This window comes from Numenius arquata, chromosome 19 (assembly GCF_964106895.1).
Source record: "Numenius arquata chromosome 19, bNumArq3.hap1.1, whole genome shotgun sequence".
Taxonomy (NCBI): Eukaryota; Metazoa; Chordata; class Aves; order Charadriiformes; family Scolopacidae; genus Numenius; species Numenius arquata.
Window position 1 is genome coordinate 1,919,878 of NC_133594.1, and position 14,975 is coordinate 1,934,852.

A 14,975-nucleotide genomic window follows, 5' to 3' on the forward strand; every position below is an offset into this window, starting at 1 on the left:
ATGATAATATACCTTTTTAATCGCTAACCCTCGCGGGATGGGGAAGGGGCCGGAGCCCGGGGCGGAGCCGCCTCCGCTCCGCCTCCCCGCGCGGGGCGGCCGCGGCCGCGGCCGCGTATAAAGCGCGGCGGGCGTCGGCGACGGGCAGCGCTGGGGCCGGTGAGCGGCGGGGCCGCGGGTTCGAGTCCCGCGGGGGGACGCTCCGCTCGGCGGCGGGGAGGGGGCAGCCGGGTCGGGGCTGCCTGTGCAGCGCCGAGCACCCGCGGGGGCGGCCGGGCGGGAGGTTGGTTGTGGCTTATTTTTTTTTTGAAGGGTTGGAGGGGGGTGTTGCTTTTAAAATAAAGGGAGGGGAAGGGTCTGGGGGTGATGGCGCACTCACCTGCGCGCTCCCGCAGGGCCGTCGCCATGTCGGTGTCGCACAGCTCCAGGCTGAACAAGCTGGTGCGGGAGCAGTACATGAGGCTGCCCCAGGATGGGCTGGTGCAGGTCACCTACGTCTGGATCGACGGCAGCGGCGAGGGCGTGCGCTGCAAGAGCAGGACCCTCAACAAGGAACCCAAGAGCATCGAAGGTAACACCACTGCTTCTCCCGCGAGACGATGGTTGGCATGGTGGAGGGCCCCAAGCATTGCCAGGGAAAAGTTCTAGGGTTCTTTGGGTGGTGGGAGTTGGCACTTGATGTCCCTGGTTGCGTGGCACTGGCTGCAGTTGCCACATGGGGTTATATCAAGCGGCAGGGTAAACATCTGGCCTGCGTCGCTGCGGTTTGCTTAATCCATAATTTCTGTCATTAGCACTGGGTGGGAAGGGGAGGATGAGATCCTCGCCCCTTTCCACCAGGCAAACAGGTGTGGAGACGTGTCGGCATCTGGATCCCTGGGGTTTGGCGGAGGGAGGTGAAATGGCTGGGTCCGATCCTGCCTGTGCCCCGATGGTGCTGGGGGGGGGGGGTGAACACACTGATGGTCTGGGAACACCACCCGGCTCTGGGGATGTGCGAGAAAACCTTTGTGGCCATCGTCTTGTGGCACTCGGTGCCCTCTGGGTGCTCCATCCTGGGTCTAAACCACCAGCACTTGGCACGATCCGTATGAGAGAGAGCTTTTCCCAATCCTACTCCCCCTCTGTCCCCCTCCTGACTCACAGATGTCCCTGAGTGGAATTTCGATGGCTCCAGCACGGCACAGGCGGAGGGCTCCAACAGCGATATGTTCCTGGTGCCCGTCTGCATGTTCAGGGACCCTTTTTGCCTGGACCCCAACAAGCTGGTGCTCTGCGAAGTGCTGAAGTACAACAGGAAACCCGCAGGTGAGCACCCCCTGGCTCCTGAGGGTCACCCCCTCATTATTTAGGGTGCCATACCCCCCGAGGGGCTGCCCGCTCTGGACCGCAGATGCTGGGGAGCAGCTCAGCACCGAGCGCTTGGCCCCAGGCTCCGAAATTCAAGCGCTGGTGGTGGCGGTTGTTTGCAGGAACCTGTTTTGGAGATGCAGGGTGAGAAGAAGAGCAGCGCGACGTGGAGCTCGCGGCGCTCGCCAGCTCCAGCGCGCCCAAGGCGTCACCCGCCTCTAGAGCGCACCCAGCCCTCGGGGCAGCGGGGTTACGGCGGGGGGAGCTGGGGATGGAAGTGGCAGGGGGGGGCTTTAACGTGCCGGGTTGGTGGCCGCTCTCCTTGTTGACGGGTGGCTGCAGAAAAGGAGGGAGAAGGTGCTGGGGCTGGCTCGGGGTGACCTTTTGCAAGCAGCCCCGGAGCGCGCCGGCTCTTGCTCTTATCACCGCAGGCAGAAGTCTGCAGTCCCAGCGTCTGTCCCGTCCGTCTGATAAAGCCCCAGACAGAGGAGGGGGAGCTGGTTTGCGAGGACAACGAGGGGCTCCCGGGGGGGGGAGGTTGTTTGCTGGCAAATAACCGGTTATTTGCCGGAAAAGCAGCGTGTGGGTGCGTGGGGGGAGGGAGACGGCATCCGCGGGGTGATGCACACATCTGCCAGGCAGAGGAGAGGCTGCGGGCAGCGATGGTGAAAGATGGGGCTGGTTCCTCTTCAAACGGCGTCATGCCTTTCCGCCGCGGGGGAAGCGTCTTGGCTGGGTTTCCTGCCCGGCAGCTCCACCAGAGCAATTTGTAACGAGCCCCCGGCCCTGGAGCTCCTGGGGCTGGAGCGGGGCAGAGAGCTCAGCCCCGAGCCCCGTGACACCCCACAGACCAGAGGGGTGCACCCCCCTGCTCTTCCCAGAGTGGGTCTCCATGGAGGTTAAGGGCTGTGTGGGCTCTGGGTCGGGGAGAACTTCCTTCCCCTACTTCTCCCATCGGTGCAAGGGACGTGTCACTGCTCCTTTCCAGTCCCACAGCCTGGACTTTATGTCATAGCTGTTCTGGGGTCTTTTATTGCGATTTAAAGGCAGAATTTGCTGCCTGTCCCTGTGACAACAGTTTTTCAGCCCTGCTGTTTCGGTCTGAACTCTCAGTCCCCTTGCCTGGCACCTTGTCTCATGTCAGCATGGTTCTTTGATATCTGCATCTCCCTGGCAAAGCCCTGGTTGCCCTGAGCACCTCTGCCACCACGAATGGCCAGCCTGGACGCTCACCAAAAATGTGGAGCAGGAGAAAGATGAGGATAATTAAGCTGAAGCTGGTAGAAAGAGGATGGGGGTGCAGTAGTGATGGGACATGTATGGTCCCTGGTCCCAGATCTGCTGGATGCCTGTAGGACGGGGCTGGGGTATGGCTCGTGGTCTCTTGGCGTGTAAGAGGAGGATGTTCATGGACTATCGCGGTTGGTTTGGGGAGTAGGTGGAAACAACCTCCTTGGCCTGTGGCCTGATGCTGTGGTGATGGAGTAGCTCTGCAAGGAGGAAACTGGGGAGCAGAGAAGCGTCACAGGAAGGGGGAGATCTGCTCCCTGGTTTCCTTAAGGCTTCTGTGGGAAGTGCTTGGCAGTGGTGGAGTCTCAACGTCTGAGCGGGATGGAGGGGAACATGGTGGGTGCCTGCCAACGGTGTGGGTCTAACCCGGACCTCTCTGCTCCCAGAGACCAACCTGAGACACACATGCAAGAAGGTCATGGACTTGGTTAAGGACAGCCACCCCTGGTTCGGGATGGAGCAGGAGTACACACTGCTGGGCATCAACGGCCACCCCTACGGCTGGCCTGACAACGGCTTCCCCGGACCCCAGGGTAAGTGTTCCCTTCACTCCCCAACCCATGCTCCCCTCAGCTCCCTGCTGCCCTGCTTGGGCACAGTTTTCCCATCACGTCGGACACCGGGCAGGAGCTGGAATGAGGATGGGAGCGTTTGCCGGGAGCGCTGGGTGCCCGCAGCTCAGATGAGCCGGCCGGCAGTGCCGCTCCCACCGGACCCCAGTTACACAAACAGTTCATCTGCAGGACTTGTTTGGCAAGGGCTGGAGAACTGGGCTGGAAAAACCTCCTCCCCACGGCTGTTTGGGAAAGGGCCGGCACATGGTGCCCTCCTGCAGTGGTGAGCGAGCCCCAAGCGCCTCAGCTGCCTCCTGGGAGAGAGCCAGGGGGTTTCCAATCTGAGTTAGTCAGCCTTTTGTGGAGACTGGCCACTTTCAACATCTCCCTTCCCCCAGACGGGGAGAAGATGTTAATCTGACCTGCCTGAATGAGGAAGAGCTGTATAAAACCACAGCGAGTTGAATTTTCTGAGCGTGGACAATGTCGGCTGTTGTCACAACAATCTCAGAGGCTTGATGTGTTCCGAGGGTCAGCGAGGTGCCGCAGGGCAGACCGAGCCAAGCTTTCCTTATCTCCTGGCCACCTCCCAGTTGCTGCATTACAAGTCCTGTTGAGCTGCTTAGATAAGGCTGAGGTTGGGCAGATGAATGGCTGATGCTGGAGCACGGTGGCTGGATGCACCGTGGGGGGCAGTTCCCGTAAATCCTCTGCGGATGATGGCTGGTACCTGGGGGTGGTGGGATCATGCTGCAATGCTGCTGTTGCTCCTAAAAGCTTTACTTGGCTGGTGACACCTCTTTCCTTCCCAGGCCCCTATTACTGCGGGGTCGGAGCAGATAAGGTGTATGGGCGTGATATTGTGGAGTCCCACTACAAGGCCTGTCTCTACGCGGGGGTGAAGATCTGTGGCACCAACGCAGAGGTGATGCCCTCCCAGGTAGGTGGGGATGACCCCACGCAGCCCCGCTTTCCAGTGATGGATACGAGTTGGCGTGAGGCTGGAATAAGCCAGCAAATCCCAGCTCCTCTGGGATGCCAAACCCCCTGACTCCCCATGTCGGTTTTGCCAGGATGAATATGTGCACATTTGATTTTCTTCTAACTCGCCCCAATGTGCAAATCCCTGCTTTTTGGGGCGGCCAAACTGCAGGGAGCTCCTTGCGCAGCTCAGCCTGGGCTCTCGCATGCCCTGTGGAGCTCCCCTCAGCTTTCTGTCCCCTGCGGAGCAGGGACAAGATGAGCCGGGACGGGCTGCGGGAACAGCTTGTGGGGCAACGGGTGTCTGCGTCCTGCTCCTCTGCCCCGGGAGCTGGGAAGCTCGGGTGGGACATGGCCTTGGGAAGCAGCTTGGGGGGGAGGAGGGATTTGGGTTTATTTAGGAGTTAGCCGGAGGGAGTCCCTGATTGCATTAGGTGAGTGGCCAGACTGACCGACGGCGATTCGGCCCCGCAGCCTGCGAATCGCTGACTCCCCTGTTGCTGATGTGGCGGAGATAAGCATGGGGGGGCTTATCTGCAGTGTGGCTGAGGCAGGACTTTTAACGACCCTGCTGTTTGCCCTGATTTTTTTCAGGGTCCTTCTTGGTGCTTTCTGCATCCTGAGCTCGGCCAGGCCGTGCCACCGGCCGTAAATGTGTCACCCCCACCTTGCTTAGTCACCATGGGTGGCGCAACCCCGGCTCCGGCCGGGAAGCAGCAGCCCTGGGAAGGACTAACGGGCTCCTCGTTAGTCCCCTGCCCTGTTTGCAGTGTGGGTTGGGGGGCCCAGCACACCAGCAGCTCCAGCACCAGCCTTGAAGGCAGGTGTGGTGCTTATTTACCTCCATTTTGATTACCCCTTTCCCCCCTCCCAATTTGCTCTATTTAACCATGAGCAATTTATTCCCTTTTTTTCGCGTGCCAAAGCTGTCCTGTTGCTGAACTTGATGCTCCTCATCCTTGTTGCTGATTTTCGGGGGGTAAAGCTCGGCCGTACCCCAGGCTGGCAGCCCTCACCAGGGGGTGACAGGGACGTGATGGCTGGGGGGGGACATGAACCTGCCCGTCCTCACTGGCTCATCCGCTCGCCTCTTCCAGTGGGAATTCCAGGTGGGCCCGTGCGAAGGCATCGAGATGGGGGATCACCTCTGGATGGCTCGGTTCATCCTCCACCGCGTCTGCGAGGACTTTGGGGTTGTGGCTACTCTGGACCCCAAACCGATGACCGGCAACTGGAACGGCGCTGGGTGTCACACCAACTACAGCACCGAGGAGATGCGGAGAGAAGGGGGTCTTAAGTGAGTCCTGGAGGGGGTCCCTGGGATGTACCCGGGAGGTTTGGGGTGTCCTTGGCCACATGGCAGCTCCCCATATCGCATGTGTCTCCATACCTGGGTGGCTGCACCAGGCAGGGCTGGGGCTGTCCCAGCTCATTTTATTTTAGAAGCAGCTGGTCATATGAGAGTGTCCCCTGGGGTGTCTTTGTCCCTGCACAGAAGGAGGGGGTGACGACCTTCCCAACCATGGGAACAACCCCCAAAGTGGACCTACTGACAATCCCAACCCCATTCTCCTCTCCCACAGACACATTGAAGCCGCGATTGAGAAGCTGAGCAAGAGGCACGACTATCACATCTGCGTCTATGACCCGCGGGGTGGCAGGGACAACTCCCGGCGGCTCACCGGCCACCACGAGACCTCCAACATCTTCGAGTTCTCCGCCGGGGTGGCCAACCGAGGCGCCAGCATCCGCATCCCGCGCCAGGTTGGCCAGGATGGCTACGGCTACTTTGAGGATCGGCGGCCGGCAGCCAACTGCGACCCCTACGCGGTCACCGAGGCCATCATGAGGACGACGGTGCTCAATGAGACCGGGGTGGAGACCAAGGACTATGCTGACCACTGAGGCCGTGGGGTTGGGTGGAGGTTTTCGTTTCTACACTAGCTTCTCACGTGGGATTTGTGCCCCTCTGGTGTCCTCGGCTGCCAGCTCAGACTCTTTAGGAACCTCGCTTCTGGTTTTGTGAAACGTCGCCTTAGAAATATATATATATTTTATAGTAAGAGTGAGGGACCCAGCCCATTTTCTCAACCACTTTTTTTTCTGGTTCCTGGCTTAAGGTTGGGGGTGGGGGAGTGTTTTTTTAAAACTTGGATTGAATTTTTTTCCCGATGGACTTTACACTGTGATGTACATAGAACCCTACGTGGAAGCTGCAGCTGCTGCTGTTTGCACCTGGGGAGGGCGGGTGCTTTTTTCCCATATCTCTGTTGCAAGGAAATGATAATAAATAATTTTCCAGGCTGCGTGGTAGCCGGGTTATGCTGCAGCGGGTGCATTTTTCTGTTGCCCCTAGAACTCCATGGAGGATTTAATTAGAGTCTTGCCAATGGGTTACAGCCACAGAGCATCCTCCACTGGCCCTGGGCAGGTGCTGGAGGAGCCGAGATGTTGGAGGATCCTTGGGGCAGGTGCCTGGGGCTTCCTTGCCCCATTTGCTGGCGGCTGAAAGGCCATCTCCTTCCATCGTGATCCCCCGAAGGCAAACAGAGCAGCGCGGGCTGAGCAAACAGCGGCCAGGGCAGCAGCTGGCGGGCATTTACACAGGGCGTGCGCTGCTGAGTCAGCAAAGCCAGCCCTGCGATGGGGACAGCCAGCCCTCCCTGCCAGGGACACCTTGGGGTGAGGGAGGGGAGCCCCGGGGATGTCCCCCTGCTGCACCCCAGAGCGATGCCCTGCTGAACCGCAGACTCTTGGTCAGGGAGGGGAGCCATAGGATGAGGGAGAATGGTTTTAAACTGAAAGAGGGGAGATTGAGATGAGATCTGGGGAAGAAATTCTTTGCTGTGAGGGTGGTGAGAGCCTGGCCCAGGTTGCCCAGAGAAGCTGTGGCTGCCCCATCCCTGGAGGGGTTCAAGGCCAGGTTGGAGGGGGCTTTGAGCAACCTGGTCTGGTGGGAGGTGTCCCTGCCCAGGGCAGGGGGGTTGGAACTCGATGATCTTTAAAGTCCCTTCCAACCCAAACCATTCTGTGATTCTATGAAAATGAGTTCTTTTGGGGGATTAAGCAAAAAGTTAGTCAATTGTCATCCCTGGAGGTATTTAAAAGCTGGGCCGACGTGGTGCTGAGGGACATGGTTTAGTGATGGGTTTTGTCAGTGTGAGGTTGATGGTTGGACTCAATGACCTGGAAGGTCCCTTCCAGCCTAGGCAATTCTATGATTCTATGAACTGCAGGGACATGGCACAGCCCCTGGGATTGGAATCTCTTCATGGGAAGGCGTCATAGATTTTATTCATGGAGCAAAACCCCCAGGTGGGGACACTTCTGTGTCAACAGCATCTCTAAGGGCCAGGCCCTGGGGGTCCTTCCATGCTCTAGCTGTGGGGAGGAGTCGGATGCAAGCACAAGGGGCAGCTCATGGTCCCCAGGGACACCTTGAACAGGCAGGTCAGGTCCCTGGGACAGACCTGCAGGATGAGACCCAGCTGCAGTCACCAACAGCGGGGGGGGGTCACCAGGAGGTGTGTGGTACCAGCAGCATGAGCAGACAGGAGATATCATGTCCACTCCAGTGCAGTCGTGGGGATTTTGAAACTGGTTTTACCTTTATCTTTGAATCTGACACAGGTGACAAGCTGGAATGGAGGACTCCAAGTCCCCCCTGCAGGTCCCGGCACTGCCATCGGAGCAGGGATCGGGGGCAGCGGGAGCCAGGGAAGTGGCCGTGTCCTGGACCACAAAGAGCCAAGGGCCCTCAGTGTCTCTGAGCTGGTCAAGAATAAATGTAACCCACTCCCCACCTTCGGAAGGACAAATTTTCCTTCCAGAAATTGCTGTTTGGGATGTTTAACGTTTTTCATCAAAACCACAACGCTGTCTTGTTTTCCTCTCATTTCTATGATGTCTTTAATGGGTAATTTGAGCGCTGGGACAGCGACTGCTGGATGCAGCTGGAAAATCAATAAAGAGCTAAATCTGGAGCAGGAAGGCTCATGTTTGTTTCCCTGACTGTACCCGTGGCTTAAAGTACTCCAGCTTTCATCATCCTGTGCCGTACAGCCCCTGCTAAATTCGGGGAATCAGGTGAATCCACGTTGCCAGCATCTTTGGCTGGACACAGGGCCATGGTACATCCACGCGCTGGGTGTCACCCTGTGGCTCCCCTCTGGCAGAGAACCCTCCTCTCTGGGGGAGGACAGCGAAAGGGCGATCCAAGGACTCACCCAAAGCCACAACGAGGGATTTCCCCTGGGCTGGGATCAGCCCTGGCTGCTGTTCACTGGGGATGCTGCCCACCGGTCCTCGTGCGGCTGGAGCTGCAGCGTGCTTGAGCGCTTTCATGCTGTCCTTTGCCAAAACACAGCTCTTACTTGTACTTTTTGATGCCAAAATGGGCCAGAAACCATGTGTCAGGGGTTTTTTTTTCTGAAAGCAGGAGTGATTCCCACCCACAGGGCCTGCAGCACAGGGGAAAACAAGGACACCGGCAAGTTCCCACAAGTGCTTTCCTTATAATTTCGGTGTTCCTGCTGCTGTCGAGGGTGGGTTCAGCCAGCGGAGCAGGCGCTGGGGATGGAAGCAGCCCTCGGGCTGGGGCTTGAGGCCATGGGGGGAGACAGTGTCCCCATCTGAGGGTTGGGCAGTGCCAGGAGGAGCACCCAGCATCGCCCGGTGCTCTATGCCGGATTGCGAGGGGTGGGAGCAGCGCCGGGACCCCCGGATGGAATCCTCCCCGGGATGGGGCTGCTGCAATTATCCTTATCCAGGGCTTTCCCAAAGGAGGCTGTGCTGGGGGTGGCAGAAGCTGGGGCTGGGAAGCAAGGAGGGGTTTTGGGGCGCTTCCCGGGGGTTTGCTGCCCTCCGCAGGCGCAGGCAGACATCGCAGGGAGCGGAGCCCCGGGCTTTGCCCTGCTCCTCCCGGGGTTCTGCTGGCAGAGAGCGGAGGAGCCGGGTGGCAAAAGTCTCGTTTCTAAAAAGAGCTTTGGGAGGGCGATGCCGGGAAGATCTGCAACACAAACTCCTTTTTCTCCTGCCCTGACCGTGCCCACCTCCCCCAGCACACCCCACACCCTCGCCCGCTGGTCAGATGCACCCACCTTTACCCAATCTCACATTTCCACACCAGCACCCACAGACAGTGGCACAGAAATACCCCTCTGGGTTCTTTCCCGTACCCGTCCCACCCCTCAGCTGGAGGGATGGAGCTGGACGCCGCCGAGGGGTGCGTTATCCCTTGGGACAGTTGTCCCCGGGGCTGTGACCCAGCAGATGGACAAGTGGCTCCGGCAGACAGCTCCCATGGGGCTGCCAAGGTCGGACACGAGGACCAGGTGTCCACTGTGGTCCCTTCCTTCGTCCCCCACCACCAAGCACCCCAGGAAGGCGCTGCAGCAGGGGACACCCAGGGTGGGCGAGCATCGTGACCACCCCGTGGTAGGGAGCGACAGCGCGGGGGCTTGCAGGTTTCTCCATCTTCAGATCTCTTTTCATCAATATAAATTCCATTACTTTGAATTCAGTCAAAGCCTTCAAGATTTATTTATTTTCCTAAGCCGGTTATAAAAAGGACATTAGAATTACAATTCTGGTGCTAACAACAGCATTACTCAAAGCGGCTGCCCTGACGTGGGGAGCTCCGGGTAGAATAAAGACCTAAACTAAAATGTCAATAATAACTTCTTTCTTTTTTCCCCTCTCTGTCTTCCAGCCTGCACAATCTGCTTGGGTCTCTCTATCTTAATGAGCATTAAAATGGTTTCAAATTAGATCTACAGAAAATTGAATTATTTTTTTTTCCCTCAGAAGCTTAGTCTGGCCTTTAAAGGCCAGTGATCATATTCTGGTTTTGTATAAGAGCATCTTTGATCTGGAAGGCTCTCAGCTCGTGGAGAGACACGGCTCATTACCAGCAATTCGCTGCTGTTGAAATGCAGCCGCAACTGGAGGGGGACGAGCATCGCACAGCGGTACCCGATGTGCCGGGAGAAGAGTGAGGGAGAGGTTTGGCTGGGGGCTGCTTGGTCCTGTCCCCCCACTAGCCCTGCCCGGCTGTCCTGGTCCACACCTCGCTCCCAGGGAACCCGGCTGGCAGGTGGGTGGTCAACCTCCACCAGGCTGGTGCTGGGTTTGCTTTCAGCTCAGTTTGGTCCCTAAAAGTATTGGATGAAAGAGCCCCAGCAGCCCAACCTTAGCTCCAGGTGGGGTGTTTGGGGACACCCCGGGTGACAGCAGTGTCTTGAGGGTGATGCAGCCCAGAACCCGGCGATGCACAATGGGTTTTCTCATGTACCTGATCAACCTGCCTGGCATCGCCGCTGCTAAAACCCCTCTGTATCCGAGCACGGGGCTCAGCCACCGGTGCTGCGTGGGGAAGGGGTCACACAGGCTGCTGGAAACCTGCCGCTCGCTCACTACTGGGAAGACACAGCAATTAGACTTTCCAGGAAAGCCCGTTACCATGGCAGGGCACTGGGAACAGACGGTCATTTACCTCATCCATAAAATGAGGGGAATTTAGTCCGGGGGAGGTTACATGGGCCCAGCAGTTGCAATTAAACCTCCCACCTGCTCTGCATCTGGATCATAGAGTCATAGAATGGTTTGGGTTGGAAGGGACCTTAAAGACCATCCAGTCCCACCCCCTGCCCTGGGCAGGGACACCTCCCACCAGACCACGTTGCTCCAAGCCCCCTCCAACCTGGCCTTGAACCCCTCCAGGGATGGGGCAGCCACAGCTTCTCTGGGCAACCTGGGCCAGGCTCTCACCACCCTCACAGCAAAGAATCTCCTCCTGAGCTCTCATCTCAATCTCCCCTTTTTCAGTGTCAAACCCTTCCCCCTCATCCTATGGCTCCCCTCCCTGATCCAGAGTCCCTCCCCAGCTTTCCTGGAGCCCCTTCATGGACTGGAAGGGGCTCTAAGGTCTCCCCAGAGCCTTCTCTTCTGCAGGCTGAACTCCCCCAACTCTCTCAGCCTGTCTTCATGGATGCTACGATGCAATGCAATCAGGAGCAATGTGATGCCCCGTGGCAGCACCTACGGCTTGGAGGGCTGTTTGTAGGGACACTGGGGACAGACAATGTCATGGAGGGTGGTTGGGGTAAGCTGGGGCTTGCACCTGGGTGTAAGAGGAGCAAAAGTATCTGCCCTCCTGCTCCTGGGAGAGCAGCCGGCAGAGGCCGTGACCACACAGAGCAGATCAGCCCCGTGTCCCCATCAGCCCCCACAGGGCTGCACCGTCCCTGCTGGTCTCAGCCACTCTGGGACAGGCAGAGAGTCCTCGGTCCCCTGGTGAGGATGGGGCAGGGTCTGCCTTGGTGCTTCCTGCTGCAGCGGGCACTGATGGTTTGCATGGATGAGACTTTTAAATGGAGCAGTGCCGTGAAGTCCACAGCAGCTATTTGATAGGTGGCTTGAGAAAGATGTGCAAAAAATCCAGCTCCCCAAGGTGCCCCTAGAGCAGCCTCCACAAATGAATCTTTAATGACCTGCAGCAGTCATCTCTGCCCACCCCAGCACCCAGTCCTAGTGATGGGTGAGCAGGGCCAGAGAAGGTATCAAGAGCACCCTACCAGCTGCAGGCTGGGGGCTGCAGAGGAGCTGGGTGGGGGGCAGGAGCTGCACAGGGTGCCAAGGGCACTAACAGACTTTAATGGCCCTGACCAGCCTCACCTGGAGCCCCAGCCCATGGGCTCTGGGGGTCTATTTAAGCTCTTCCAGGGCTATCAGTCCCTGCCTGAGTTGTATTGAGGAGTGTTGGTCTTCCAGACCTTAACCCATGGACTGATTCCCCAACTGGGCCCCTGTAGACCTGCCAGAAGATCACCAGGCTGTGTCTCACCTGATTGCTCTTACTGAGCCTGATCCTCAACAGCAGGTTGATTTTTTTTCTGGTTTGATTTTTTTTCTGGTTTGATTTTTAGATCCGTGTCATTGTGGGAAACTTTCCTGGTGGTCTGACTCCTGGTTGAACACTTCTACCATCTCTGGATCTGCCGCGCTTAGGAGCAGAGGGATGGGGCCCTCACTGGTGAGACTCTCTCCTGTAGCTGTGGTGTGTCTTCTGTCTTCCTGGACCTTTGGGACCCCCTGGCCCTTATTGTGCCCTGATGGGGGGGTGAGGGGGTGTCGGTGCTGTATGAAGGGCTACAGAAGAAAATACAGTGCTGGGAGAGGGGGTGTATAGGTGTTACAGGGTCTGCTGGGGTGGGGGATCTCCTCTGTGGTGCCCCTAGCAGTGCTTGCCCAGTGCTTCTTCAGTGCAAGGTCCTTGGAGGCTGATGGCACCCAGAGCTGGGATGCCCGGTGTAGAGCAGGGAGGTGACACGTGAAGCTGTGCAGGGGTGGCCGAGCTGTGAAGCTGCAGCTGATTTCTCAGGCACTGCTGGTGGGTGGGTGTAGACTTTGCACTTGTTGGGTGCAAGACCAGGTTCCTCACTGCTATCTGTTGTGCTGCCTCTTGAAATGTCACTGCGCACCTCTCTGGTTAAAGGCTGTTGTAAGATGTGGCCTTGGCATTTGCCAGGCTTAAGAGAGAGGGACAAAAGCCTTAAATTTCTTCTGGCCGCCCTTGGTGGGGGAGGACGTGTGCTCTGCATTGCCACAGTGAGTCCCTGCAGGGCTGTGTTGTGACACAGAGACATTTCCAGCCTGGGCTCGGCTTCCCACGGTGACACCTTGTACACAGGCACGGGCGAGGAGCTGGGAAACCAGAACACTGGACCCCGCACCGGGTGTTCCCACCGGAGAAGTCCCCTGACTGCGCATGGGGACAGGCAGTGTCAAGCTGGGTCTGGGGAATTCAGTTTCTCCAGTCCTGCTTCCTGCGGCAGCTGAGAAGTGATGCTGGCGATGGGATGCCACGGGTAGGAGCGTGTCTGCAGGGGACAGTAAGATGCAACTGCCAGAATGTCCTCTTTTTCAAGCCCCCTTTATTTAAGCTCTTTGCAGCTCCTGCAGGTGCTTGGACCGCAGCAGGGAAGGCAAGCGGGGAAATTATAACGGCAGAGCTTGCTAAGGGAAGGAGGGACAGGTCGAGGTCGGGCTGTAGCTGTGCTGTAGTCAGGCAAGAGTCTGGTGGAGAGATGATTCAAACCCAAATGAAGCGATTTCTTCTGGTGCTGCTCCAGGCCGATAACTGATAACACGAATCGAACGCGTTTGTTGGCCTTGATTCCCGTCACAGAAGGTGTTTTCGGTGGCTGAAGTGTCAGTGCAGGGCAGGCTTTAGGAGGACTCTGTAAAAATAGCTGTAGGTAGGGCTGGGCTTGGGATATTTGCCCGTGGGAGGAGCGTGCAAAGGTGGTGGGTGCTGTTGGGAAACAGAGCTGCTGGTGAAAGAACCGGTTTTGTCTTAAACCGTCTCAAGCTCCCAGGATAAGGGGAGGGCGAGGGCGAGGGAATACGTCTGTGGTGATGTAGTCTAGGGAAAGTTAAAGAAGTTTTGACAGACCTGGCTGCAGCTGATCTGTAAGGCAGACGCCAGCCCCAAGGAGAATAAGATCAATCTGGGGAGATTTAACTAGGGTGACTCTGTCTTCTCCATGGAGCTTAATCCAGGACACGGACCCGCATTGTCCCTGGGATGTTTCCACCTCGCTCACGTTCCCAGGGAACCAAAGCACGCTGTTGTCAGTCATCCTGGCTGTATTAAATCAGGCATACCCTGTCTTTCCCTCCTTGTCCTCAGGCGAGGGTGCCACGGCTTGTGCCTAGCACATCCTTCTCCCAACTCCCCAACGTTCTGGGGAAGGGAAAGGCTACCAGGTCTTGCACGTAGCTCGCTGCTGGTCTGCCCTGAGCTTTCTGACCAGCTGTAATACATAGACTCGTTCCTGGCTTGCAGTTTAATGAGTGAAACTCCTAAATCCCTGTCCGTGCCTCTCCAAAGGGTGTGCTCTGCCCTCCCAGCTGCACCCGCTGGATGTTTCCCTGCCTCTTTCCCGCCAGGCTGCTCCCTTGTACCTCCCCCGGGTGCTGGATGCTCCTGTCACTGCCCTGATGTGCTGCTTGGCTCAGTCCCTTTGGGACCCCCTGCCAGGACAGGTCCCTGGGGCGGCACGGTGGCTTCAGTTCACGCTGTCCCAGTGGGAAAACTGGGTGACTGTGGCTTGGCAGGTTTCCCCCGCAGGGGCAGTGTGGGGGGAGCAGACATGAACATGCAGAAGCTCATCCTGCTCAGCTCCCACCAGACGCAGCAGCGAGGGTGTACCCACAGCTTTTTGCCTCCACTTGCCCGTGGTGGCAGGTGCTGGCTCCTTCCCTGGGGCAGGTTTGCACCCAGGGCCAGCCCTGGGCCACACCAAAGTCATGTATGTCGTCTTCTGTCATCACCCTGTACCCCCAATGGACCTGTGCAGGTGGGCTGGGCAGTTATTCCCCGTGCAGAGACCTGGGGGGTTTCTGGCCCCAGGAACTGCTTCTTGAACCTGTCATGAGCTGCTCTGTCCTCTGCTTGTGTCCCCTTGGGGTCAGTGGGTTTGATTTTTTGGCCAACTGGCCCAATACAAGAGCCACAAAGCAACTGGCTGCCCAAGCGTCATTGTTGCCTGGTCACTTGGTGGAAATGGGTTGGAGACTCACCTTCAACCACTTCACTTGCCACCAGCTCAGCGGGCAGTGCCATGGGCTGGCAGGAGATGTCCAGCAGATGGTTTTGGCACGGGCAGAGCCTCCGTCGGCTCCCGGTGTGGGCAGCACCGTGCTGACGTGAGGCTGGGGCAGGCATTACTCATGTCCTGGCAGTGGAGGACTCTTTAATGATGCCTCCTGCTCCGGCCAGGGCAGGTTTGTCAGATG

General features: G+C 58.0%; 1 protein-coding gene across 1 annotated transcript; it reads left to right on the plus strand.

The window, feature by feature from the left end:
* The first annotated feature begins 366 nt into the window (after nt 1–366).
* On the plus strand, nt 367–6,487 carry LOC141473616 (glutamine synthetase). Its single transcript, XM_074161189.1, has 6 exons — nt 367–571; nt 1,147–1,308; nt 3,027–3,173; nt 4,007–4,134; nt 5,273–5,472; nt 5,759–6,487. The coding sequence occupies exons 1-6, from the start codon at nt 367–369 to the stop codon at nt 6,078–6,080; spliced, it is 1,164 nt and encodes a 387-aa protein (XP_074017290.1). The 3' UTR covers nt 6,081–6,487.
* The last annotated feature ends 8,488 nt before the right edge of the window (nt 6,488–14,975 follow it).